The sequence below is a fragment of the Callithrix jacchus genome, chromosome 10 (genome assembly GCF_049354715.1).
Source record: "Callithrix jacchus isolate 240 chromosome 10, calJac240_pri, whole genome shotgun sequence".
Taxonomy (NCBI): Eukaryota; Metazoa; Chordata; class Mammalia; order Primates; family Cebidae; genus Callithrix; species Callithrix jacchus.
Window position 1 is genome coordinate 18,659,574 of NC_133511.1, and position 26,460 is coordinate 18,686,033.

The 26,460-nt window shown below is 46.0% G+C and overlaps 3 protein-coding genes and 1 pseudogene across 5 annotated transcripts; 2 read left to right on the forward strand and 2 right to left on the reverse strand.

Annotated features, from left to right (window-relative positions):
- The first annotated feature begins 112 nt into the window (after positions 1-112).
- On the forward strand, positions 113-18,463 carry CENATAC (centrosomal AT-AC splicing factor). 2 transcript variants are annotated; one of them, XM_035264806.2, is made up of 11 exons: positions 113-299; positions 412-575; positions 970-1,068; positions 12,795-12,861; positions 13,547-13,609; positions 14,274-14,338; positions 14,483-14,588; positions 15,871-15,901; positions 17,708-17,794; positions 18,031-18,163; positions 18,257-18,463. In XM_035264806.2, the coding sequence occupies exons 1-11, from the start codon at positions 132-134 to the stop codon at positions 18,315-18,317; spliced, it is 1,044 nt and encodes a 347-aa protein (XP_035120697.1). In that variant the 5' UTR covers positions 113-131; the 3' UTR covers positions 18,318-18,463. The 2 variants fall into 2 exon arrangements, with proteins under 2 accessions (XP_035120697.1, XP_035120696.1); XM_035264805.2 differs by having other exon boundaries at positions 18,031-18,463.
- On the reverse strand, positions 4,907-6,493 carry LOC144578048 (cytochrome b-c1 complex subunit 7 pseudogene; annotated as a pseudogene). The gene has a single exon (XR_013523076.1). The product of XR_013523076.1 is annotated as a cytochrome b-c1 complex subunit 7 pseudogene (transcript).
- Positions 18,430-21,860, reverse strand: RPS25 (ribosomal protein S25). Its single transcript, NM_001253774.1, has 5 exons — positions 21,795-21,860; positions 21,471-21,566; positions 20,889-21,072; positions 18,571-18,669; positions 18,430-18,476 (listed from the first exon to the last, which is right to left on the reverse strand). The coding sequence occupies exons 1-4, from the start codon at positions 21,795-21,797 to the stop codon at positions 18,575-18,577; spliced, it is 378 nt and encodes a 125-aa protein (NP_001240703.1). The 5' UTR covers positions 21,798-21,860; the 3' UTR covers positions 18,430-18,476; positions 18,571-18,574.
- A 403-nt stretch (positions 21,861-22,263) lies between these two features.
- On the forward strand, positions 22,264-26,324 carry TRAPPC4 (trafficking protein particle complex subunit 4). The gene is made up of 5 exons (XM_002754503.7): positions 22,264-22,462; positions 22,637-22,811; positions 23,665-23,768; positions 24,757-24,883; positions 25,987-26,324. The coding sequence occupies exons 1-5, from the start codon at positions 22,288-22,290 to the stop codon at positions 26,063-26,065; spliced, it is 660 nt and encodes a 219-aa protein (XP_002754549.1). The 5' UTR covers positions 22,264-22,287; the 3' UTR covers positions 26,066-26,324.
- Positions 26,325-26,460: the final 136 nt, after the last annotated feature.

The window sequence follows — 26,460 nt, forward strand, 5'->3', positions numbered from 1 at the left end:
GGGTGGGGGGGGCGCTGCAAAGGGTCTGCGCAGCCGCAGAAGGGCTTGCAGTGACGCCTGCCGGCCGCTGGGGATCGCGGGAGCCGCTGGGTTAGCCCCGCCTCGAGGGGTCAGGGGTCAGGGGCCACCGGATGGCGAGGGATCTGCTGCTGGTGGTGGAGATACCCGGTTCCCAGCCTATGGCGCCAGCGCAGCGGTGCCCCCTGTGCCGCCAGACTTTCTTCTGTGGTCGCGGGCACGTCTACAGCCGCAAGCACCAGCGGCAGCTGAAGGAGGCTTTGGAAAGGCTCCTGCCCCGGGTGCGGAGGCAAGGCTAGAGATGGGCTGGGAGTGCGGGGCAGGTCAGTGAAGGCCAGAGCGGGTGTGATTTGGGGGTCCTCCTCAGGGTTCTACTTGGCCTCTTCGCCGCAGGTGGAGGCGGCCCGCAAGGCCATCCGCGCCGCTCAGGTGGAGCGCTATGTGCCGGAACACGAGCGATGCTGCTGGTGCCTGTGCTGCGGCTGCGAGGTGCGGGAACACCTGAGCCATGGAAACCTGACGGTGCTGCACGGGGGGCTGCTGGAGCATCTGGCCAGGTGAGAGCCGGGCTGGGAGCCTCCTTCAGCACAGACGCGTACCTGCGTATACGGGAGGACGCTTTTGTGATTTGTTCAGGGTGGATGGATTGAGTCACTTCATAGGAGTTGCCAGCCTTGTTGGGGTAGGGATCGTATGTTGCCACGGTCCCGAGTGGTTCTGGTGGTCTAGCTGCGAAATGCAGCTTGGTCACCGCCCCTAACTTCCCCTTGGATTCTCACAATTTTATGGGAAGAAAAGAGATGAGATCTTGGAGACTGGTAACAGTGTTCCTCTCTCAGCCCTGCCCCAGGTAGAATCTCAGATGTCAGTTTGCACTACAAACCTAATGTTTAATATCTGAGTAATATTTTATAACCTATAGCTGAGATTGCTTATCCGCTCCATTTTCAGCCCAGAGCATAAGAAGGCGACCAACAAATTCTGGTGGGAGAACAAAGCTGAGGTCCAGATGAAAGAGAAGTTTCTGGTCACTCCCCAGGATTATGCACGGTGAGTCACTGGTATTGAAGGTGAAGTAGCAGAGTGAATTCTCTGGATCTTTGTCAGGTATGGGAGGTTACTCTATTAACTAGAAAGTTCAGCAGGAACTTCTGAAGTATCTACTACCTTCATAACACTTATCATTCTAGGTAATATATTGGACACAAAAGTGTGACAGTTCTTGAGGTTTAGTTGGGGGATGGGATTTAGCAAATAGAGGACAATACTAAACGTTGACTATTATCAACTACTTAAATGTGAGGCACAGACAGTACTAAAATTTGTTAGAAGAGGCTGTTTATAGTGTCTAAGAAAATGCTACTCAGCCAGTACCTACTTTTAATATTTTTGGACGCGTATTTTCTTTTTTTTTTTTTTTGAGATGGAGTTTCGCTGTTGTTACCCAGACTGGAGTGCAATGGCACGATCTCGGCTCACCACAACCTCCGCCTCCTGGGTTCAAGCAATTCTCCTGCCTCGGCCTCCCAAGTAGTTGGGACTACAGGCGTGCACCACCATGCCCAGCTAATTTTTGTGTTTTTAGTAGAGACAGGGTTTCACCTTGTTGACCAGGATGGTCTCGATCTCTTTGACCTCGTGATCCACCCGCCTCGGCCTCCCAAAGTGCTGGGATTATAGGCATGAGCCACCGCACCTGGCCTCGTATTTTCTTTTATTATTTTTTTAGGTGGAATTTTGCTCTTCTTGTCCAACAGAGTGCAGTGGCATGATCTCAGCTCACCACAAACTCCGCCTCCTAGGTACAAGTAGCTGGGATTACAGGCATGTGTCACCACGCCCGTCTAATTTTCTTTTTTCTTCAAGATGGAGTCTCCATCACCCAGGCTGGAGTGCAATGTCATGATCTCGGCTCACTGCAACCTCCATCTTCCAGGTTCAAGCAATTCTCCTGCCTTAGCCTCCTGAGTAGCTGGGATTACAGGTGCCCACCACCATACTCATCTAATTTTTGTATTTTTAGTAGAGATTGGGTTTCACCATGGCCAGGCTGGTCATGAACTCCTGATCTCGTGATCTGCCCACCTTGGCCTCCCATAGCGTTGGGATTACATGTGTGAGCCACCACTCAGCCTAATTTTGTATTTTTAGTAGACCTGGGGTTTTACCATGCTGGCCAGGCTGGTCACTAATTCCTGATCTAAGGTGATCTGCCTGCCTCGGCCTCCCAGAGTGCTGGGAATATAGGTGTGAGCCACCACACCTGGCCTCAATGATTTTCTTTTTTTCTTTTTTTTTGAGACAGAGTCTTGCTCTGTCACCAGGCACCAGGCTGAAGTGCAGTGGCACAATCTTGGCTCACTGCAACCTCCATCTCCCGGGTTCAAGAAATTCTTCTGCCTCAGCCTCCCAAGTAGCTGGGACTGCAGGTGCACTCCACCACGCCCAGCTAATTTTTGTATTTTAGTAGAGACGGGGTTTAACTATGTTGGCCAGGATGGTCTCGATCTCCTGACCTTGTGATCTGCCCACCTCGGCCTCCCAAAGTGTTGGGATCCTCAGTGATTTTCTTAATGGCAGCTGGGAATTCATCTGCTGCCTCTTGGTTAGCAAAAGCTGCCCCTTCTGCTATTTTGACATATTTTAAGCCAAACCTCTTTCTAAAATTATCAAACCATCCTCTGCTGGCATTACATTTTCCACTTTAGATCCTTCACCTTCCTTTTGTTTTAAGTTGTCATGTCATGACTTCGCTTTTTCTTGACTCCTATTAGAATCTGTAGGTAGGTCTTTCTAATAACAACCCTGTACCCACATAAAAGCTGTGTTTTCAATATGAAGATAACAAGGTATTGTGCAAAGCATGCACGGTTTTCATGCCTCCTGGCACAGGTGCAGTCAGAACTTCATGAATTTCCTTTTTTTTTTTTTTTGCCTTTAAAAAACTTTTTTTTTTTTTTTGGCTGGGTGTGGTGGCTCACGCCTGTAATCCTACCACTTTGGGAGGCTAAGGCAGGTGGAACACCTGAGGTCAGGAATTCAAGACCAGCCTGGCCAACATGGCAAAACCTGTTTCTACTAAAAATACAAAAATTAGCTGGGCATGGTGGTGGGTGCTTATAATCCCAGCTACTCAGGAGGCTGAAACAGGAGAATCACTTGAACCTGGCAGGGCAGAGGTTGCAGTGAGCAAAGATCATGCCACTTCACTGCAGCCTGGGCAAAAGATCGAAACCCCATCTCAAAAAAAAAAATTTTTTTTTTTATTGAAACGGGGTTTTGCTATGTTGCCCAGGCTGGTCTCAAACTTCTGGGCTCAAACAGTCCGCCTGCCTCAGCCTTCCAAAGTGCTGGGACTGCAGGCATGAGCCACCATGCTCACCTCCCACTCTTTTTTTTCACATGGGTTTTGTCAGTGTACCTGGATTAATTTATCTTGACATACTGGGCAACTGCAGCTATAGATCTTAATCCACACTACATATCAAGCAATTCAGCTTTTTCTTTTTCTTTTGATGTCATGACTTTTCTCTGCTTCTTGGGAGCGCTTCCAGTATCACGAGTGGCACCTCCTATGGGTCCCATGATACTATTCGTGGTTAATGGTATGACATTACTGAAAACTGCGTGAGATCACTTTTACCATGATATGCAGCTTACAGGAGAGACAACTGCTCTTGAGATGACTAGCATTACTCATAACACTTGAGCTCACTGCAGTAGGTGGCTACAAAATTGTGACAGTTGTACAGTTTGTACTGTAATTTTGTGCAGTTATGATGTAATATTGTATCTTTATGTTTGTTTTCATTTCTCTTTTTTTTTTAAAATTATCGTTATTATTAATTTTTTTTTTTTGAGACGGAATTTCACTGTTGTTACCCAGACTGGAGTGCAATGGCATGATCTCGGCTCACCGCAACCTCCACCTCCTGGGTTCAAGCAATTCTCCTGCCTCAGCCTCCCGAGTAGCTGGGACTACAGGCGTGCACCACCATGCCCAGCTAATTTTTGTATTTTTAGTAGAGATGGAGTTTCACCTTGTTGACCAGGATGGTCTTGATCTCTTGACCTTGTGATCCACCTGCCTCAGCCTCCCAAAGTGCTGGGATATAGGCGTGAGCCACCACTCCCGGCCTGTTTTCATTTCTCTTGACTGTGAATGTCACACTGTGTGGTCTATAAGTTCTGTAAATTTTGATAATTTTTTTTTTTTGAGATGGAGTCTTGCTGTGTTGCCGGGCTGGAGTGCAGTGGCATGATCTCTGCTCACTGCAGAGATTGCAACCTCCACCTTCTGGGTTCAAGCAATTCTCCTGCCTCAGCCTCTTGAGTAGCTGGGATTACAGGCACACACCACCATGCCCAGCTAATTTTTTTTGTATTTTTAGTAGAGACATGGGGTTTCACCATGTTGGCCAGGTCTTGATCTCCTGACCTTGTGATCTGCCTGCCTGGGAAAAAAAAAGGGAAACTGATCACATAACAGTTAGTATAACCAGTTGTTGTGACCCAGATTGTGGGTTAGAGGTGATAGGAATAGGAAAAAAGTTTTTTTTTTTTTGAGAAGGATTTTTGCTCTTGTTGCCCAGGCTATAGTGCAATGGCACTATCTCGGCTCACTGCAACCTCTGCCTCCTGGGTTCAAGCGATTCTCCTGCCTCAGCTTCCTGAGTAGCTGGGATTACAGGCACCCACCATCACACCCGGCTAATTTTTGTATTTTAGTAGAGATAGGATTTCACCATGTTGGCCAGCCTGATCTTGAACTCCTGACCTCAAGTGATCCACCCGACTCAGCCTCCCAAAGTGCTGGGATTACAGGCGTGAGCCACTGCTCCCAGCCTAGAAAAAATATTTGTGTGTATACTTTTAAAAATAAGTTGTTTTTTTTTTCTTTTTTTTGATGGTACATTTGGGAATTATATTGTAACAGGCATAAGAAGTAAGATTTCTACCCTAGGGACATTCTGTATTCAGAATCCAATATAAATATTTCGCTTATTTATTTATTTATTTTTTTAAGACAGGGTTTCACCATGTTGGTCAGGCTGGTCTTGAACTCCCGACCTCAGGTGATCCACCTGCCTTGGCCTCCAAAGTGCTTGGATTACAGGCATGAGCCACCACACCCGGCCTATTTTTTTTGAGTCAGAGTCTCGCTCTGTGGTCCAGGCTGGAGTGCAGTGGTGTGATCTCGGCTCAGTGCAACCCCCGCCTCCTGGTTTCAAGCAGTTCTGCCTTGCCTCTGGAATAGCTGGGATTACAGGGGTGTGCTTGTCACCATACCTTGATGACTTTTTTTTTAATGGTGAAAAGATATACATATATTTAGAATTAGCCAGCTGGACTCAGTTGAGATGATTCATATTTTGTTGGCAACATCCAAAGCATTGTAATCCGAAGCCAGTTGAACATAGGCCATCATCTCTTCATCAAGCCGAATCAGGGTGTTGACCTTAGCCACGTCAGTGTCCGGCTTCTTCACAGCCTGTTTGATCTGCTGCTTGTTGGCTTTAACATCAACAGGAAACACAAGTATGTCGTTGTCTTCGATCTTCTTCGCGGCTGACTCAGTGGTCAAAGGAAATTTGATGATAACATAGTGGTCAAGCTTGTTTCTCTTGGGTACATTCTTCCAAGGATATTTGCACTGCCTCTGGAGTCGCAGCGTCTTGGGCCACCAGAAGGTGGGTGATGTGTAGATCTTTTTTTGGCGGCTGTGGACACCTTTCAACACTGCCTTCTTGACCTTCAAAGCCTTCACTTTGGCTTCGGCTTTAGGAAAGTCAGGAGCTTCCGTCTTCGCTTTCGGCGCCATCTTGTGAAAAGGAGCTAATTTTTCCATTTTTCATAGAGACCGGGTCTCACCATGTTGGCCAAGCTGGTCTCAAACTCCTGACCTCAAATGATCCACCTGCCTTGGCCTCCCAAAGTGTTGGGATTACAGGCATGAGCCACTGCACTCAGCCAAGAATAATTAGAAATGGTTTTCTTTTCTTTTTTTTAAATTGATTACAATAGACATTTATTTAAAGTAAAACATCTGCAGACCAAATAATTCTTAAAATTGTTTCCAGTTTAACCATCTTCATAACAGCTGTATCCACAGACTTCAACTACGATTACTTCTTTTTCCATTTTTCTCTTTCTTTTCTTTCCCAAATAACCTCTTTCAGATGTGGTTCAAGGTAGTAATTTTCTTCTTCATATTTGGTCCACTGCTCTTTAGGCAGGATCTGATGCTTCATGGACAGGTCCAGTGCCCTCTTAATTCGAAACATCCTGTCATTTTAAAGTTCTCAGGAAGCCTTCTTACGGTTTCCTTTACGTCTTCATCCTCGTACATTGTATCATCTTGCAGTAACCCCAGTTTACTGAATCCTACAGCATTGTAATACCATTTTTGCATAATCTCCAGCAACCTGCTTGATGCTGAAACAGCCGGCCTGCCAGCCATTATGACCAGAAAGCCTTCTTTCTTTTTTTTGAGACCAAGTCTTGCTCTGTCACCCAGGCTAGATGGGGTGCAGTGGTACAATCTTGGCTCACTGCAACCTCTGCCTCCTGGGTTCAAGCGACTCTCCTGCCTCTGCCTCCCGAGTACCTGGGACTTCACGTGCATGCCACCATGCCCAACTAACTTTTGTAATTTTATTAGAGACAGGATTACACCATATTGGTCAGGCTGGTCTCAAACTCCTGACCTTAGGTGATCCACCTACCTCAGCCTCCCAAAGTGCTGTGATTACAGGTGTGAGCCACCACGCCTGGCCAAATTAGAAATATTTCTAATCAGACACTTCCGTGGTTATAGATATTTGGTTATTTGATTCATATGCATAGAAAGAAACAGTTGTCATAACTGTAAAAAGCAGTACTTAGCAAGTATTTCTAAGTGATAGGAGTAGTTTTCCTTTAATATTACAATACTGCCTATTGGTTTGGAAATTAGGTCATCCTATATGATGTTTTGAATTTACTCAAAAGCATCATGAGTACTCTGCTTGTTCTTTCATTCTTTATAGTTTTTTAGTTGAGTTAGGAACTATTTTATCAGAAATCATTTTAGCACGATAATAAGGGTAGATTACATACCATAATGACTGTCTGACTTTTTTTTTTGGAGACCAAGTCTTACTCTAACCCAGGCGGGAGTTCAGTGGTGTGATCTCAGCTCACTGCAACCTCTATCTCCTGGGTTCAGGCGATTCTTCTACCTCAGCCTCCCAAGTAGCTGGAGGCATGTGCCACTATAGGCATGTGCCACCATGCCTGGCTAATTTTTGTATTTTTAGTGGTGACAGGGTTTTACCATGTTGGCCAGGCTGGTCTCAAACTCCTGACCTCATGATCTGCCCACCTTGGCCTCCCAAAGTCCTGGGATTACAGGTATGAGCCACCAGACCTGGCCCGATTTTCAGACTTTTAATAATAAAAAGAGTATCTGGATTAGCTGGGCTTGGTGGCACATGCCTATAGTCCTGCCTACTCTGGAGGCTGAGGCAGGAGGATCACTTGAGCCCAGGAAGTTGAACAGTGAGCTGTGATTCCACCATTGCATTTCAGCCTGGGCAACATAGCAAGAATGTTTCTTTTTAAAAAAGGTAAAAAGGTCTGGGCAAGGTGGCTCACATCTTTAATCCCAGCATTTTGGGAGGCCACGGCGAGTGGATCACAAGGTCAAGAGATTGAGACCAGCCTGACCAAAAAGGTGACACCCTGTCTCTACTAAAAATGCAAAAATTAGCTGGGCGTGGTGGCGTGTGCCTGTAATTCCATCTACTTGGGAGGCTGAGCAGGAGAATTGCTTGAATCCGGTAGGCGGAGGTTTCAGTGAGCCAAGATCGCGCTCCTGCACTCCAGCCTGGCGATAGAGCAAGACTCCGTCTAAAAAAAAAAAAAAAAAGGTCAGCTACAATGGCTCACGACTGTAATTCTGCACTTTGGGAGGTTGAGACAGAGGATCGTTTAAGACCATCCTGGACAACATGGCAAAACCCCATTTCTAAAAAAAAAATTATATTAGCCAAGCATGGTGACATATGCCAGCAGTGCTAGCTACTGGGGAGGCTGAGGCAGGAGGATTGCTTGAGCTCACAAGGTTGAGGCTGCAGTGAGCCGTCATCGTGCCACTGCACTCTAGGGCAACAGAGCAAGACCCTGTCTCAAAAAAAAAAAAAAAAAGAAAAAACAGTACGTAGAGACCTTGAACAGGGTGAAAAGAACAAAATATGGAGGAGTCTGCTAAAGCACAAAACTTCTCTCTGGTCCTCAAATCAATTTTTTTTTTTAACAATTCTACATTGTCATTTTCTTTTATTTATTTATTTATTATTATTATTTTTTGAGACGGAATTTCGCTGTTGTTACCCAGACTGGAGTACAATGGCACGATCTCAGCTCACCGCAACCTCCGCCTCCTGAGTTCAAGCAATTCTCCTGCCTCAGCCTCCCAAGTAGCTGGGACTACAGGCGTGTACAACCATGCCCAGCTAATTTTTGTATTTTTAGTAGAGACGGGGTTTCACCTTGCTGACCAGGATGGTCTCGATCTCTTGTCCTCATGGTCCACCCACCTCGGCCTCCCAGAGTGCAGGATTATAGGTGTGAGCCACCGTGCCCGGCCTTATTTTTATTTTTTAAGACGGAGTTTCACTATTCTGGCCAGGCTGGTCTTGAACTTCTGACCTTGTGATCCACCCGCTTCAGCCTCCCAAAGTGCTGGGATTACAGGCATGAGCCACCAAGCCCGGCTTGTCATTTTCTTTTCCTCTGGTGTCAAACTCCTGGCCTCAGGCAGTCCTCCAACTTCAGTCTCCCAGAGTGCTGGGACTATGCGCTTGAGCCACTGCGCTCAGCCAGCTTCCTAGAAATTTCTGAGCTTTAACCACATTGTAATTTTTTTTGTTTTAAATCAGTTCCTTCTATTTTCCCGAACTCATTTTCCAGGAACTTCTTTCTGGTTTGGAGATAGAAACCTTCCTTCTAGGTTAGTCTACAGAAAGTCCAGTTGTGTTCCACTGTGTCTTCATTAGTCTTCTCATTCATGATATACTTGAGTGTTGTGGATTATGAGACCCAGAGAGAAACTTCCTGGTGATAATCACAGGGTTCAAAAGTAAAGGAAAGAAACCTGGCAGTCTGTATTATCCGTTATCATTATGTGCTTATTCCATTTGGTGACATAGTTTGAGATGCTATTTTTTTTTTTTTTTTTGAGAGAGGGTCTTCTTCTGTCACCCAGGCTGAAGTGCAGCCTCAAACTCCTGGGCTCAAGCAATCCTCCTGCCCCCGCCTTCAGAGTAGCTAGGATTTTTTTTTTTTTTTTTTTTAATGGAGCCTCGCTCTGTCGCCAGGCTGGAGTGCAGTGGCGTGCTGGGATTACAGACGTGAGCCACCACGCCTGGCCTAGAGTAGCTAGGGTTTGAGATGCTTTCTAGTAAGGAATGGACCTTGGTGGTGATGGTTACTTGGGTTATGATGTCAGCCACTGGATTGGGGTACTTAGATAACGGAATAATCTGAGGAAATATCCACACAATGGATACAAAGGTTTAGGGTCACTGAGACAATGAATCAAGAGCTAAGTCTGGTAAAAATCTGTTTCTTTTTGAAGCAGATTAAATTTCTTAAAATCCAGGGTTAAAAGGAAGTTCTTAAGAAGCTGAGGATGTATCAGAAAAGAGGTCCATCCCAATCAATGAAGCTGTCTTGAGGGGTGTGGAAACACCCCTCAAATATGCCTGCAAGCATGGGATACAGGTAATGGGTCACAGTGGGAAGAGATATTGTATACAAGTCCACCTACTTATTATTATTATTTTTTTATATGGAGTTTTGCTCTTGTTGCCCAGGCTGGAGTACAATGGCATGATAGGTCACCGCATCCGCCATCTCCCATGTTCAAGTGATTCTCCTGCCTCAGCCTCCCGAGTAGCTGGGATTAGAGGCATGTGCCACCACACTCAGCTAATTTTTTTATTTTTAGTAGAGAAGGGATTTCACCATGTTGGCCAGGATGGTCTTGATGTCTTGACCTCATGATCCGCCCACCTCAGCCTCCCAAAGTGCTAGGATTACAGGTGTGAGCCACCACACCTGGCCAAGTCCACCTATTTCTAATGTGACTGGGTCAGTCATCAACCTCTTGATAAGGTTTAGCTGTGTCCCCACCCAATATTCTTTGAATTGTACCTCCCATAATTCCCACATGTTGTGGGAGAGACCCAGTGGGAGATAACTGAATTATGGGGTGTTTTTTTCCCTCTTACTGTTCTCATGGTAGAGTCTCAAATGATCGATAAGAGATTTCCCCTTTTGCTTGGTTTTCATTCTCTCTTGCTTGCCGCCATCTAAGACGTGCCTTTCACCTTCTGCTGTGATTCTGAGGCCTCCCCAGCCATATAGAACTGTGAATCCATTAAACCTCTTTTTCTTTGTAAGTTACCCAGTCTCAGGTATGTCTTTATCAGCAGTGTGAAAACGGACTAATACGCCCTCTCAACATTATCTGTCACTCCAGTGCTGCATCTTCAGGAGCCCAGGTTCCACAGAACATGAACTGTAGTGGCAGCCATTGGCCAGGAGATAGCAGTGGCCTAAATATAGTTTTCTTTTCCTTCTTTTTTTTTGAGATAGAGTTTTGCTGTCACCCAAGTTGGAGTGCCATGACACAATGATAGCTCACTGCAGCCTCAACCTCCCAGGCTCAAGCAGTTCTCCCACCTTGGCCTCCTAAGTAGCTGAGACTACAGGTGGGCAGCATCACACCTGGCTATTTCTGTACTTTTTGTAGAGACAGGGTTACTATGTTGCCTTGGCTGGTCTCAGGCTCCTGGGCTCAAGCAGTCCTTCCACTTTAGCATCCCAAGTGTTGAGATTACAGGATAAGCCACTACACCCAGTCTGATTTTCACTTTTGAACTTTGTAAACTGTCAAACATACACACACAAGGCAAGCCTACAGCTTGGCTGATTTGACTGGTAAAGATACAAGGAGGCATTTATAGATTTAGATGGTTCCTTACATAGACAGTGAAAAGAGGAAGACCAAAGAGCCAGCTTCTCAGGTCCTTGTTTCATACACCAAAAAGGACAACACTGAACGAAAAGGACTGTGTGACCCCAGTGTGAGTTGTGGGATATTCTCTTGGTCAGGAATAAAATCTAGACTGTAGCTAATTGGTTTTGTTTGGTTTTTACATTTTACTTATTATTTTTTATATTTTTTACTATCTCCAGTACTGTGTATAAGCAATAATTTTACTTATTTTTAAATGACTTTTTAAAGCTAAGTGGCTTAATATTCTGTGATTCTAATCTGAGAGGGGTGGAGCAGAACACCTCTTGCCTTATCGGAACCTGGGAGTTGATGTGTTTCATGACAACCTCCTAGGGGAGATGGGGAGGGAAGTGGAAGATGGCCTCATAGCAGTTTCTTGCAGACCTCCCATCCTGTGTTCCAGGGTTAAACAAGTCTTTCAGCCAAGACTTTGGGAAGGTGTGCCTCAAGCCATTGTCTCCATGGATATATTCAAAGCTCTTAGGGAACATTGTTGATAGTGGTGTTGGAATTATACTGAAACTTTATGTATTGTAGGATATTGTTGAGAACCAGGGTTTTTACTATAGCAAAAGGAAGATACAAGTAAGTAATGGAGGCATTTGAATAGGGAGGTAACAGTACAAATTACTGATATAAGGCTGAGCACAGTGGCTCATGCCTGTAATCCTAGTTCTTTGGGAGGCTAAGGCAGAAGGATTGCTTGAGTCCCTGAGTTCGAGACCAGCATGGGTGACATGGCAAAACCCTGTTTCTATTTTTTTTTTTTTTTTTGAGACGGAGTTTCGCTTGTTACCCAGGCTGGAGTGCAATGGTGCGATCTCGGCTCACCACAATCTCCGCCTCCTGGGTTCAAGCAATTCTCCTGCCTCAGCCTCCCGAGTAGCTGGGACTACAGGCACACGCCACCATGCCCAGCTAATTTAGCAAAACCCTGTTTCTAAAAAAAAAAACACACAAAAACTAGCCAGGCATAGTGGTACCCACCTACTCAGGAAGCTGAGGCAGGAGGATCTCTTAAGCCTGGGAGGCAGAGGTTGCAGTGAGCTTAGATTGTGCCACTGCACACCAGCCTGGGCAACAGAGTGAGCCCATCTCAAAACAAACTTGGGGTGGTATGCAAGATTTGGCCTGGATTCTTCTGAGGATTTTAAGGACTTCTCTATTTGAAGTAATAAAGAAGCAGCTGGACTGTTCTAGACAGGAAAAGATTAGAGGGACCTAATGGCTGGATTCCATGTGACCTTTTGTTGGACTTTGGGAGTGGGGTGAGAATAGAGAAGGCATAATGCACATTTTTGAGAGAAGGGAAATGTGAATATAGCCTGTATGCCTACACTCAAGTCTAAAGATACATAAACCTTATGTCTATACTAACCACCCAAATATTTCAACACCAAAAAGAATGATTTTCTTTATGTGGTAATGGTGTCATGGTTGTATAGAATGTTCCTCTTCTTAGGAGATACGTGCTGAAAATAAGGTTTGATCTAAACCTGTTTTTGTTTTGGCAAAAAGGACATGTCTGTACAAAAGAAATGGAGCCAGTATGGCAAAATGTTTGCAGTGACTCTGGTAAGAGGTGCTTAGGTGCTTAGTTTGTTTCTGAATTGGAAATTTCTCAAAATTAAAAAAATATATTATCTATTGAGGAGCTTTTCATAACTGGTGGGGAATGAGTTCTGGGCTGATTTGCCCCTTTTCTTTTTAGATTCAAGAAATCCCTGGTGAAAGGTTTGGATTCCTATGAAGAAAAGGAGGATGAGGTGATCAAGGAGGTAAGTAAGCAGTGGTCCCTCACCTTTTTCGCACCAGCGGCTGGTTTCGTGGAAGACAGTTTTTCCACAGATGGACCCAGGCAGGGGATGGTTTCAGGATGAGACTGTTCCACCTCAGATCATCAGGCATTAGATTTTTTTTCTTTTTTTTTTGAGAGGAAGTCTTGCTCTTTCACCAGGCTGGAGTGCAATGGCATGATCTTGGCTCACTGCAACCTCCGACTCCCAGGTTCAAGCAAATCTCCTGTCTCAGCCTCCTGAGTAGCTGGGATTACAGGCATGTGCCACCACACCCAACCAATTTCTGTATTTTTAGTAGAGATGGGGTTTCACCATGTTGGCCAGGATGGTTTCGATCTCCTGACCTCATGATCTGCGTGTCACTGCCTCCCAAAGTGCTGGCATTACAGGCGTGAGCCACCATGCCTGGCCTAGATTTTCATAAGGAGCACGAAACCTAGACACCTTGCCTGCCCAGTTCACAAGTGTTTGCACATCTATGAGAATCTAATGCCACTGCTGATCTATCTGGAGCTCAGGCGGCAGTCCTGTTGCAGTCTGCTTCCTAACAGGCCACAGACCAGTACTGGTCCACTCCTGGGGTTGGGGGGCTCCTGAGTTAAAGGAAAGGCCCCTGAAGAACCCGGCCCCATGATCCTATACCTAAGCAGTCTCTCTCCCACAGATGGCAGCTCAGATCCGTGAGGTGGAGCAGAGCCGGCAGGAGATGGTTCGGTCTGTCTTAGAGGTTGGTTTCCCTCGGAGGATCCAGACCAGTATCCAAATCCACTGATCCCTGGCATTCCCAGCTCCAGCATTGCATGAACGACTGCTTTTGTTTTTTTTTTTGAGATGGAGTTGCACACTGTCACCCAGGCTGGAGTGCATTGGCATGATCTCAGCTCACTGCAACCTCTGCCTTGCAGGTTCAAATGATTCTCCTGCCTCAGCCTCCCGAGTAGCTGGGATTACAGGTGCCTGCCACCACACCAGGCTAATTTTTTTGTATTTTTAATAGAGATGGGAGTTTCACCATGTTAGCCAGGCTGGTCTTAAACTCCTGACCTCAGGTGATCCACCCACCTCGGCCTCCCAAAGTGCTTGGATTATAGGCGTCAGCGACTGCGCCCAGCCATGAAGCAGTGCTTCTAAGAAAACTCTGACTACATTCTTATCTGTTCGGCTTGAATTCCTTTACCTGTGTGCCGGGGGCAGGCCTAGTTAGTGAATATGTGGACAGGGCTGGGAGGGAGGGAGGGAAGGAGGGAGGGGAAGAGTCTGTAAAATGGGCTGTACTATCCATATGCCAATTTGTTTCCTTCCTGTGATACTGGGGTCTGGAGGGTGGAGGCATGGCCTAGGCAGGCTCTTAAGCATCCCAGACACATTTATTTTTCCTGAATCAAACTCAGCCTCAGGCAGTACCAGACCCAGAAGAGGGCTCTTCAGCACCTAGAAGCTGGAAAGGGATGAACAGGTAAGACTGTTAGCGAATCTCTTGTTGGGAACTTGACATCTAGAACATTCTGCAACCTTTTGGCTGGGAATTGGAAACAGATCTAATCTTTACCACCCTCATGGTTCAAGGACCTCATCTGGCAGCCTGGCTCATGTTTTTCAGCCAAGTAGCTTCCAGTTCACAGCAGCCCTCAAACTTGGACCTGCCACCAGCTCCAGAGCTTGACTGGATGGAGACAGGACAATCTCTGACATTCATTGGGCATCAGGTACAAAGGATAAGCAAGCCAGAAGAGGGCCTATGCTCCCTCGGTCTCAGGACCCCTCTCTCCTGATTTTTCTGTCTATTCTAGCCACTGCTGTCTCCACTGCAGGCTTTTCCTTCTTGCTTTACTGTTCCCTAATAGTGTTCTCAAACCTCTTCTCATCCTCCAAAGTGATCTTATTTACATGTATTGCCACTTAAGAGTGCCAACTCCCGTATCATGCCCTCTGTAGAACTCATAGTTCCAACTCAACACAGGATATTTTTATATATATGTAATTTTTTTTTTTTTTTGAGATGGAGTCTCATTCTGTCCCAGACTGGAGTGCAGTGGCATGATGTCTGCTCACCACAACCTCCGCCTCCCAGGTTCAAGTGATTCTCCTGCCTCAGCCTCCTGAATAGCTGGGATTACAGGCACATGCCACTAAACCCAGCTAATTTTTGTATTTTAAGTAGAGACAGGGTTTTCACCATGTTGATCAGGCTCATCTGGAACTCCTGACATCAGGTGATCTGCCTGCCTCTGCCTCCAAAAGTGCTGGGATTACATGAGTGAGCCACCACACCCAGCCAGGACATTTATATTTAAATATCCCGCAGGCATCTCAAACTAACCCCCAGCACTCCTGTATTTCCAATCACTAGATGCAGATCCTTTCCTCCTTTGCCATCTCCCATATCCTGTCAACAAGTAGTTTTAACCTGTCTGCCTCTATTCAGCCTTTGGACAGTTTCTGCTCCACCTCAATCCTGCCTCACAAACAAAGTCATTGCACCACCTATGATCTTACTCTACACTTCAGCTGTATTGTGTTGCTTCAGGCTTTTACACAGTTGCCACTGCCTAAAACATGGGTTTCCTTCCCTCATCATCTAAAGTTTACCTTCCTTTAGCTGTTAGCTCAAACTCACTTTTTCATAAAAGGCTTATCTGAACAGGTTATCTCTGGGATGTGGCACCATGTAAAGTTGCAAATGTCATTTACATAACTTGTGCTTAATGCTCTTCCCCAATTATACGTATGCAGTGAGGGCAAGGTTTTGCTCAAATGACATGTAATAGTCACTCTACTTCCAGACATCTCTATGATTGTGAGCTTCCTGTGTCTTGGAGTCACTGACTGTACTTTCAAAGTTTAACATCAGCTGGGGTGCAGAATTAGCACTGTGGCAGCAGTCACATCTACCTCTTTTAAAGTGTGCTTTGTCTTTTCTAGGATTTTTTTTTAGTCATGCCTAGACTTTACTGTAACTAGCATTTTTTTTTCCATTTCCAACTACAGGACATACCAGGAGTTGGTAACATCCACTCAGGTAAGGTCCATGGCAGCGTTTCTAAAACCCTGAGATAAATTTTTTTTTAAATAAAGTCGACCAAGATATAGCATATATATCTGGTAAAAGACTTACATCCAGAATATATGAAGAACTGTCAACTTGATAAGAAAACCCAGTAAAAGCATATGAATAGCTGTTCATCATTAGTCATCAGGGAAATGAAAATTAAAACCACAGTGAAATACCACTACGTATGCATGATGAACAGCAGAAGTTAAAGACTGATCATGCCAAGTATTTGGCAATGTAGAAAAACCAAACCCTTGGCCAGGCAGTGGCTCACACCTGTAATCCCAGCACATTGGTAGGCCGAGGTGGCTGGATCACAAGGTCAGGAGTTCGAGACCATCCTGGCCAATGTGGCAAAACTCCGTCTCTACTAAAAATACAAAAATTAGCCGGGCGTGGTGGTGGGTGCTGTAGTCCCAGCTACCCAGGAGGCTGAGGCAGAATGCTTTAACCCAGGAGGCAGAGGTTGCAGTGAGCAGAGATCGTGCCAGTGCACTCCAGCCTGGGTGACAGACTCAAACTCAAAAGAAAAAGAAAAACCAGGGGGTGGGGAGTTGGGGAGAGAGAGCATGGGGAGAAATGCCAGATACAGGTGAAGGGGAGGAAGGCAGCAAATCACACTGCCACGTGTGTACCTATTCAACTATCTTGCATGTTCTTCACATGTACTCCAAAACCTAAAATGCAATTAAAAAAAGAAAAATAAAAGAAAAACCAAAGCCTCATACACTGCTGGTTACGATGTAAACTGGTACAGTCACTTTGGAAAACAGTTCAGGATATACCTACCATATCATCCATCCATTCCACTTCTAAATATTTACCACCTATTTACCATGGTCACTTTAACAGTTCTGGATACACCTGCCATATCCCAGCCATTCCCCTTCTACCTATTTACCTAAGAGAAAAGAAAGTCTGTCTGCACAGACTTGTACGCAAATCTTCAGAACAGCTTTATTTGTAGCAGCTCCAAATTGCAAACAATTTAAATGTCTATCAGCAGGAAAATGGATTAACGATGGAATGGCATTCCAGAATGAAGACAGAATTATTGATACACACAACACAGATGAATCTCAAAAGGCCAGAGCCCACCTCAACATCCACACATTATAGAAAATCCTGAAGAATACAAACTGATAAAGCAACTGAAGATCACTGATTCCCTGGACAAGAAAATATTATAATGGAGCAGTGATACTTGGAGGGGGATGTTTGGGGTCTTTTTTTGAGATGGGAGTTTCACTCGTTACCCAGGCTAAAGTGCAATGGCACACTGGCTCACCGCAACCTCCACCTCCTGGGTTCAGGCAATTCTCCTACCTCAGCCTCCCAAGTAGCTGGGATTACAGGCACACGTCACCATGCTCAGCTAATTTTTTGTATTTTTAGTAGAGGTGGGGTTTCACCATGTTGACCAGGATGTTCTTGATTTCTTGAGCTAGTGATCCACCCACCTCGGCCTCCCAAAGTGCTGGGATTACAGGCCTGAGCCACGGCTCCCAGCCTGTTTGGGGTCTTGATTGTGATGGCGTCACTCAAAAGTTATCAAATTTAAATATCACTTGTCAATTACACCTCAAAGCCATTTTAAAATGAGTATCACATTTAAGGTTATGTTGCTTTAAATTGGCCTAGGGCCTTCTTCCTAATCGCCAAAATTCCTGGGTTTTGCTTTTAAACATTAGCTATTAGGAGATGAGCTATTGGCTAGGGTATGTTTCATAATAATGGCCTGAAGGCCTAAAAAAAAAATTTCTTCTTTTCCAGGTGCCACACCCCCCTGGATGATCCAAGATGAATATACCTCTGGGAACCAACAAATAGGACCGTCCTATGAAGAATTTCTTAAAGAAAGTTAGTAAACTAATTCAAGAAAGGAAGAGGGTCCTCTCAATCTTCACACTCAAAAAATGGTTTCCTTGGCTGGGTGTTGATGGCTCATAGCTGTAATACTAGCATTCTGGGAGGCTGAGGTGGGAGGATCAGTTGAGCCCAAGAGTTTGAAAGCAGCCTGGACAGCATAAGACCCCATCTTTGTATTCTTTAACAAAGAAAATTAAAGAACAAACTGTTTCTTTATCATTGCACAGAGGAAAAACAGAAGTTGAAGAAACTCCCCCCAGACCGAGTGGGGGCCAACTTTGATCACAGCTCCAGGACCAGTGCAGGCTGGCTGCCCTCTTTTGGCCGTGTCTGGAATAATGGACGCCGCTGGCAGTCCAGGTATATGTTCAATGCCAGGTCTCCAACCTACCCACCCAACCTCCTTTTTGGAGATGTCACCCTTCTTCCTGTTAACCCTTTATTTCCTTTCAGGCATCAATTCAAAAATGAAGCTGCAGCAATGAAGAAGCAGTCACATAGAGAAAAAAGCTAATCATGCTCTACCAACTACCATGAGGCTAAAGCAACATCAACAAACCCCTACTATTGTACCTTCCACCAAATTCTTTGTCTTTCTTGATAGAGGAAACAGACATACTCATTCATTTGATTTAATAAAGTTTTATTTTTCCAAATGTACAGTTGGTTGGACCTGTTTAAAAAAAAAAGGAAAGAATCAGAACCATAAAGCTTTGTAAAGGAGTTATCTACCTCCCATACCATGAGCCCAAGCATTTCCTACTCACCTATTCATGCGTCTTCACCAGCAGCTGGAGCATCTCCACCCTTGGTATTTCTGGTGTAAATTACTTGAGCTCTGTGCTTTGAAACCAGTTTGATAAGTCCTAGGGAGACAGGATAGTAAGATGAGATACTTTTTTTTTTTTTTTATAAAGATGGGGTTTCACCATGTTGGTCAGGCTGGTCTTGAACTCCCGACCTCAGGTGATCCGCCTGCCTTGGCCACCAAAGTGCTTGGATTACAGGTGTGAGCCACCACACCCAGCCTCAAGATGAGACACTTAATAGATGCTGTAATAGAAATTAGTAAGGTTTTTGCCTGGGCACCATGGATCATGCTTGTAATTCCATCAGTTTGGGAGATGGAGGCAGGGAGACAGCTTGAGGTCAGGAGTTGCAGACCAGTCTGGCCAACATGGTAAAACCCTGTTTCTACCAAAAATACAAAAATTAGCTGGGCACGGTGGCACGTGCCTGTAATCCCAGCTACTTGGGAGTCTCGAATACTAAGACCACTTGAACCCAAGGAGAAGGTGGTTGCAATGAGCCAAGATTGCCCCTCACACTCTAGCCTGGGTGACAGAGTGAGACTGTCTCAAAAAGAAAAAGAAACTAGTAAGGTTGTTTTGGCTGGGTGCAGTGGCTCATGCCTGTAATCCCAGCACTTTGGGCAAGTGGCTCTCTTGAGCCCAGGAGACCAGTCCAGGCAACATGGCAAAACCACATCTCTAAAACAAAACCAGGCCAGGCGTAGTGGCTCACGCCTGTAATCCAAGCACTTTGGAGGCCAAGGTGGGTGGATCACCTGAGGTCAGGAGTTCAAGACCAGCCTGACCAACATGGTAAAACCCCGTCTTTTTTATTTTTTTTTAAAGTTTTTTAAGTTTAAAAAACAAAACAAAACAAAACATAATTCAAAAAACAAAAAGACAGACAGGGTTCTCTCAAAGGTGCCCAGCCTGGTCTCAAACTCCTTGGCTCAAATGATCCTCCTGCCTTGGCTTCCCAAGTAGCTAGAAATAGAAGGAAGGGTACCACTGCATCTGGCTCCAGAACTGCTTAATCTGACGTTTGGTAACAGCTAGAGAATCCTACAGTCTTTGACAATCACCTATCTTTTTTATCTTTACTTCTCCTTTAAATTAGGGGCCCATAATCTTTTTTTGTGGGGACAGTCTCACCCTGTCACAAAGGCTGGAGTGCAGTGGTGTGATCTCGGTTCACTGACACCTCCATCTCCTGGGTTCAAGGAATCCCCGTGCCTCAGCATGCTGAGTAGCTGGAATTACAGGCATGCACCACCACGCCCAGCTGATTTTTGTATTTTCAGTAAAGACAGATTTTCACTATGTTGGCCAGGCTGGTCTCAAACTCCTAAACCTCAGGTGATTCACCTGCCTCGGCCTCCCAAAGTGCTAAGATTACAGCTGTTCAGTCACTATAGTTAGCTGAGCCTTAATGCTGAAATTATGGTAATTAGAGCATATTATTGAGTAGACCATACTAACTTTCTGAATTTAAAATACATCAATAAAATATTTACCGTAAGTTTTAAACATTTTAAAAATTATTTCAACAAAGTAATAAAATTATTTCAAAGTGTTGCCCCTGTAATTCTATGCATCCATTTACTTGAAACATAAAAGATCCTATCCTATGCCCTAAGTGCATGCAAAAAAAAAAAAAAAAAAATCCTTGGGCTCCACTAAAATGCCACAGGGTCTACAGCACAAAAGTGTCTAAGAACCCAGCTAAGAATTCATCTCAGGAGGAAGTATGCCACCGAGCCTGGCTAATTTTTGTAGTTTTAGTAGAGACGGGTGGGGGTGGGGGGCTGTTCACCATCTTGGCTAGGCTGATCTTGAACTCCTGACCCTGTGATCCACCTGCCTCGGCCTCTCAAATTGCTGGGATTACAGGCGTGAGCCAACGCTCCCAGTCACCTTTTTCCTTAATTTTGCTTTTCCAGTAAAAATCACTGAAGATGGTTGACATAGTCAAGACAATTTTGTGTGTTTCTGAAAGACAAATTTGCTCTGTCACGCAGGCTGCAGTAGAGTGGCCAATCTTGGCTTACTGTAGCCTCTGCCTCTCGGGTTCAAGCGATTCTCTTGCTTCAGTTTCCCAAGTGGCTGGGACTACAGGTGTGCGCCACCATACCCAGCTAGTTTTTTTTAGTAGAGACGGGATTTCACTATAGGCTGGCCAGGCTGGTCTCAAACTCATGACCTCCCAAAGTGCTGGGATTACAGGCGCTAACCACTGTGCCCGGCTGGTCAAGATAATTTAATCCACAAAAACACATGTAGGATACACCCCTCACCTTTGCTAAGGAGCTCCTGAAGGGCTGCCCTGGCAAGGGAGCCTCGAATCTTCAGTCTCTCAGAGACCACAGCTGGAGTTATAAGTTTATAGTTGGGAACTTCCTTACAGAGTTTGTCATAGGTAGCTTTGTCAAACAAGACCAAGTTATTGAGCTTGTCCCGAACTTTGCCTTTGGACCACTTCTGCTCACCAAAACAAAACAGAAACAAGTTAGTATTTCTGGCAGAAGCACCCTTTCCCTCTCGAGTAATCTGTGTCAGAGAAGTCTGTCCCACCATAATCAAAGATAGATTACACATTACTAAAAAAAAACCCCAACACGTTTTTGGGCGTCAGAACATGGGCCGAGCCCCATTAGATCAGTTAAAAATAACCCAGCAGGCACTGGAGGAGACACTTTACACGCTGGTCTCATGATCCTAATGGAAATGAGGAAAAAGAACGAGTGGTGACGGGAGGATAAACTCTCGTATTTTGACTCTAGAATCCACACCTGAAAAGCCACTTGCTATACAAATTGCTTATTACTAGAGGGCTACACGAAGGCACCCCTAGGTCTCCCAGAGGGTCTTACTCCTACCTTCTTTTTGGCCTTGCCCCCGGATTTGTTCACTGGGTCTTTGTCTTTCTTGGCCGACTTTCCAGCGTCTTTCTTCTTCTTGTCGTCCTTGGGCGGCTGTAGGAGGGCAGCGGGAATGCAGCCAGGTCCTCAAATAGCCCCAAACGCCCTTAATACTGCGCCCCCAGGCCCCGCAAACTCCACCACCGGAGCACATGGGCAAAGCAATAACCGCGCCCGCCCTGCCCCGACGCCGGCAGGACAACAAGCGCTACTGTCGAATGCTCTCTCCCACTGAGTCCTCAAACCCAAGAACCCCGGCGACTTCATACCCCTGAAGCTTACCATTGCGAAGCTCGGAGAGGAGCGGAGAACACTACAACCGCACTAAGATGTCGGACAAAAAGGAAGCGCTGCTCAAAAACGGGCCCAGAAACCTCCGTCCGCTGTGACTACTTCCAGGGCAAGAGGCGGAGCCAGGCGGAGGAAGTCCCACAGCGAAGGGCTCGTACTCCAGCTTGAGGCGGAGGGAAGTGGACTCCAGTTCCCAAGCCGCATTCCCTATACACCGCCCCTGGTTGTCGGAGTCTGCGCTAGTTGTGACGCAGTACTATAGTAGTGTTTTCCGGTACTGATAGACCAAAAACAATCCACCTGGTCTCGGCAACTAACTTTTCGGCATTAGTAATGCTCGAGCGTGTCGCTCCCAGTGCGCAGCCGCCGCAATGGACGGTGCTCGGGGCCCGGGAGGTGGAGGCTGGGGTGGGGCCCGGGGCGAGTGTTGTGATGTGGTTCCGGGTAGAGGCCGAGCGCCAGTCCCTGAGCGGCCGTGGCAGCAATGGCGATTTTTAGTGTGTATGTGGTGAACAAAGCTGGCGGCCTGATTTACCAGCTGGACAGCTACGCGCCGCGGGCCGAGGCTGAGAAAACTTTCAGTTATCCGCTGGATCTGCTGCTCAAGCTACACGATGAACGTGTGCTGGTTGCTTTCGGCCAGCGGGACGGTATCCGAGGTGGGCTAGCCTCGGGCCCTGCGGAGATGGGGGTCGGGGGGCGGGCCCCAGTGCTGCGGAAGTGGGCTGGTTGCAGGTGCGGAGCTGGGAGTAAGGGGGTGGTGTCGGGTCCCTTCTCCCTGTGGCGGAATCCTGAGGCTGCGGCTTCCCTGACCGTTAGCCTCACCTCTGCAGTGGGCCATGCAGTGCTGGCCATCAATGGCATGGACGTGAATGGCAAGTACACGGCCGACGGGAAAGAGGTACTGGAGTATCTGGGTAACCCTGCTAATTACCCGGTGTCCATTCGATTTGGCCGTCCCCGCCTCACTTCTAATGAGAAGCTCATGCTGGCCTCTATGTTCCACTCGTAAGTCCCCCGTCTCGGCAGCGCTTGTATTTCTCTACCTCTTCTTAATTTCTCTACCCCTTCTTAAATCGTGGTTCTGGTGTTGTGAAAAACGCAGCTGATTCAGATCTAGATTTTAGGTAATAGTGGCAGTGGTGTCATCTTTTTTTGTACGGGGGTAGGGGGAACGGAGTCTCCTTCTGTTACCCAGGCTGGAGTGCAGTGGCGCAATCTCTGCTCACTGTAACCTCTGCCTCCCAGGTTCAAGCGATTCTCCTGCCTCATCCTCCTGAGTAGCTGGGATTACTGGCGCACGTCACCACACCCAGCTAATTTTTGTATTTTTAATAGATACCGGGTTTTGCCATGTTGGCCAGTCTGATCTCGAACTCCTGACTTCAGGTGATTAACCCGCCCTGGCCTCTCAAAGTACTGGTATTACAGGCGTGAGCCAAGGCATCTGGCCGAGGTGTCATCTTACTTAAAGTCAGCTTCTCATCTCTGAGCCTTAGTTTCTTCATATTTAAATAAAGCCAATTGAACTGAATGATCTTTAAAAATCTCTTCCTGCTCTCAAATGTGGTATCAAATATGCCAGCCTTTGCTTGTGTTTACAAGTTAAGTAGGCGTGGCACATATTCCTACAGTGTTCATTTTACCCAAAGTTTTAGATGTTAAATGTCTTATAACAAAGTATGAATGGAAAATGTTTGCAGAATTCAGATGAACTTAGAAATTTTGACACTACTGCCAGACAGTTCACACTACTTCTGACTGTTCCAGGCGGTACTGTGAACTCAGCAAATAGGGGCACTTGAGTGGAAGTTTGAGAAGCACTCCTTCCTTAGAGCAACTTTGCCTCCTTTGCATATAGGCTCTTTGCCATCGGCTCTCAGCTGTCTCCTGAACAGGGAAGCTCAGGCATTGAGATGCTGGAGACAGATACATTCAAATTGCACTGCTACCAGACACTGACAGGTATGCATCTCCAGGTAGGCCAGAGGAATGTGATGGAGAAGAGACACTCAAAGGTATGCATCTCCCGGGGCCAGAGGAGTGTGATGGAGAAGGTTGGGGGAAGGTATTGACCAAAGATACCTTTGGTAAGCAAGAAGAAGGGGTGTGTGTTTTTTGAGATGGAGTTTAACTCTGCCTCCCAGGCTGGAGTGCAGCGGCGTGATCTTGGCTCACTACAGCCTCCACTTCCTGGGTTCAAGTGATTCTCCTGCCTCAGCCTCCTGAGTAGCTGAGACTACAGGCGCATGCCACCACACCCAGCTAATTTTTTGTGTTTTGAATAGAACTGGGGTTTCACCATGTTGACCCGGCTGGTCTCAAACTCCTGTTATCAGGTGATCCAACTGCCTTGGCCTCCCAAAGTGCTGGGATTTCAGATGTGAGCACTGTGCCTGGCCTTCCTGGCACAATTCTACAGATACATCTGTTTGTTTGTTTTGTGAATACAAAGCCAATATTTAATCTGAAACTGATTTTGTCCATGCCACCCAGCATGTTCAGTCAGCACAGGTTATCTCGTGTTCAGATAAAACTCAGCTTAATGCTATTTTCTGTTACATGTACTTTGGAAGGTGTTAAGTGTTTTTCCAAAATGAAATTTGAAAGCCAAATGGATATGACCTTTGGATTGAGAGTGTCATTGCTTCACCCCCTTGATTTATTGAAAACTGCCTGAGTTTGTCCCCTGCCTGGCAATGTTTCTGCTGAGGGACTCCAAAACAGTAAGTGGCAGAGCTAGAACTCAGCTGGGCAACATAATAAAGTCACTTCACTTCTCTGGTCTCATCTGTAGATTCAAAGTCTTGCCTTTCCTGCATTATGTGGTAAAAGAATAAAATTAAAATAGACTTATGAAAGTGTTTTGCAAAATTGAAAGTGCTGTACGAATACAGGATGACACTATTTGCTCATGTCTACCCTTTGGTAACCATTCTTGGTCTCTCTCCAGGGATCAAATTTGTGGTTCTAGCAGATCCTAGGCAAGCTGGAATAGATTCTCTTCTCCGAAAGATTTATGAGATTTACTCAGACTTTGCCCTCAAGAATCCATTCTACTCCTTAGAAATGCCCATCAGGTAAGTGGCCCCACTTCCCAGATACTGGTTAAAGCCTCCTTGCCCCTCCCTGTGTGCTCTGCCCAAAGTCATTTGAAGCATAGCAGAGTATTACTTTTAAGTAAGACGAGAGGACAGGCTGGTGGCTCACACCTATAATCCCAGCACTTTGGGAGATTGAGGGGGTAGGATCCCTTGAGCCCAGGAGTTTGAGATCAGCCTGGACAACATAGACCCATCTTTACCAAAAAAAAAAAAAAACAAGCAAAAAAAAATTAGCCTGGTGTGGTGGCAGACACCAGTTGTTCAGGAAGCTGAGGTGGGAGGATTGCTTGAACCCGAAGCTCAAAGCAGCATTGAGCCATGCTGGTGCCACGGCATTCCAGCATGGGCAACAGAACAAGACCACGTCTCTAAATAAGACAATAGTCGCTGGATGTGGTGGCTCACGCCTGTAATCCCAGCACTTTGGGAGGCTGAGGCAGGCAAATCACCTGAGGTCAGGAGTTCAAGACCAGCCTGGCCAATATGGCGAAACCTGGTCTCTACTAAAAATACAAAAACTAGCTGAGCGTGGTAGTGCACTCGGGAGGCTGAGGCAGGAGAATCGCTTGAACCTGGGTGGCAGAGGTTGCAGTGAGCCAAGATCACGCCACTGCATTCCAGCCTTGGTGACAGAGTGGGACTGTCAAATAAGACAACAGTGACTAGCCCTTTATTTGAGAAAACAGATTTTCCTTGGGGTTTTGGGGGTTTTTTTGTTTTGTTTGAGATGGAGTTTCACTCTTGTCATCCAGACTGGAGTGCAATGGCCTGATCTCTTGACTCACTGCAACCTCTACCTCCTGGGTTCAAGCAATTCTTCTGTCTCAGCCTCCTGAGTAGCTGGGATTACAGGCACCTGCCACCATTCCTGGCTAATTTTTGTATTTTTAATAGAGACAGGTTAGGGTTAGGGGTTTCACCATGTTGGCCAGGCTGGTCTGGAACTCCTGACCTCAGATGATTCGCCCACCTCCACCTCCCATGATTTATGTCTTTCTTCAAGCAGTTTCCCCTGGCTTAAGTGGGGAGAAAAACTCAGGCTTCATGGTTTTTTTTTACCCACCTTGGGCCTGGCTTAGGTGTGAGCTATTTGACCAGAATTTGAAGCTAGCCCTGGAGGTGGCTGAGAAGGCTGGAACTTTTGGACCTGGGTCATAGGCTGAACCTACGATGGACCCCCACATTCTGAGAGTTCCCGCAACAGGAACAGTTTCCACTCCGGTGGAGATTCCAGCAGCCTTGTTAGTGCACTTGAAAATGGGAAAATGCTGACCCTGATGACGTGCTGATTCCTGAGCCTTAACACAATGCTCTTTCCTTCTGTATATATCATGGTTTTATTTTCCAACTCTGTACAGATTTATTTATGGAGGAGAAAGGACCATAAATGTTGTAATAAACATTCCTTTGATCTTGGTGTTTGCTATCTTAATTGGTGGTTTTGGGGGAAAGGTACAGGAAGGGAGACAAAAATGGTTGGGGAATTCTGCAAAGATGATGTTCTAGTAAAAAACGTAACAAATGTGTGTTCATTAAATAAATGAACATAAGAC

Coding starts and splice junctions, on each gene's coding strand:
- CENATAC (XM_035264805.2), top strand. CDS start 132: ATGGCGAGGGATCTGCTGCTGGTGGTGGAGATACCCGGTTCCCAGCCT. Junction 300..411: donor TGGAAAGGCTCCTGCCCCGG/GTGCGGAGGCAA, acceptor TCTTCGCCGCAG/GTGGAGGCGGCCCGCAAGGC. Junction 13,610..14,273: donor TGGTTCGGTCTGTCTTAGAG/GTTGGTTTCCCT, acceptor AATCAAACTCAG/CCTCAGGCAGTACCAGACCC.
- RPS25 (NM_001253774.1), bottom strand. Junction 21,073..21,470: donor GGGGCAAGGCCAAAAAGAAG/GTAGGAGTAAGA, acceptor TTTGGTGAGCAG/AAGTGGTCCAAAGGCAAAGT. Junction 18,670..20,888: donor TCAGGAGCTCCTTAGCAAAG/GTGAGGGGTGTA, acceptor CTGTCTCCCTAG/GACTTATCAAACTGGTTTCA.
- TRAPPC4 (XM_002754503.7), top strand. CDS start 22,288: ATGGCGATTTTTAGTGTGTATGTGGTGAACAAAGCTGGCGGCCTGATT. Junction 22,463..22,636: donor CCAGCGGGACGGTATCCGAG/GTGGGCTAGCCT, acceptor TCACCTCTGCAG/TGGGCCATGCAGTGCTGGCC. Junction 23,769..24,756: donor CTGCTACCAGACACTGACAG/GTATGCATCTCC, acceptor GTCTCTCTCCAG/GGATCAAATTTGTGGTTCTA.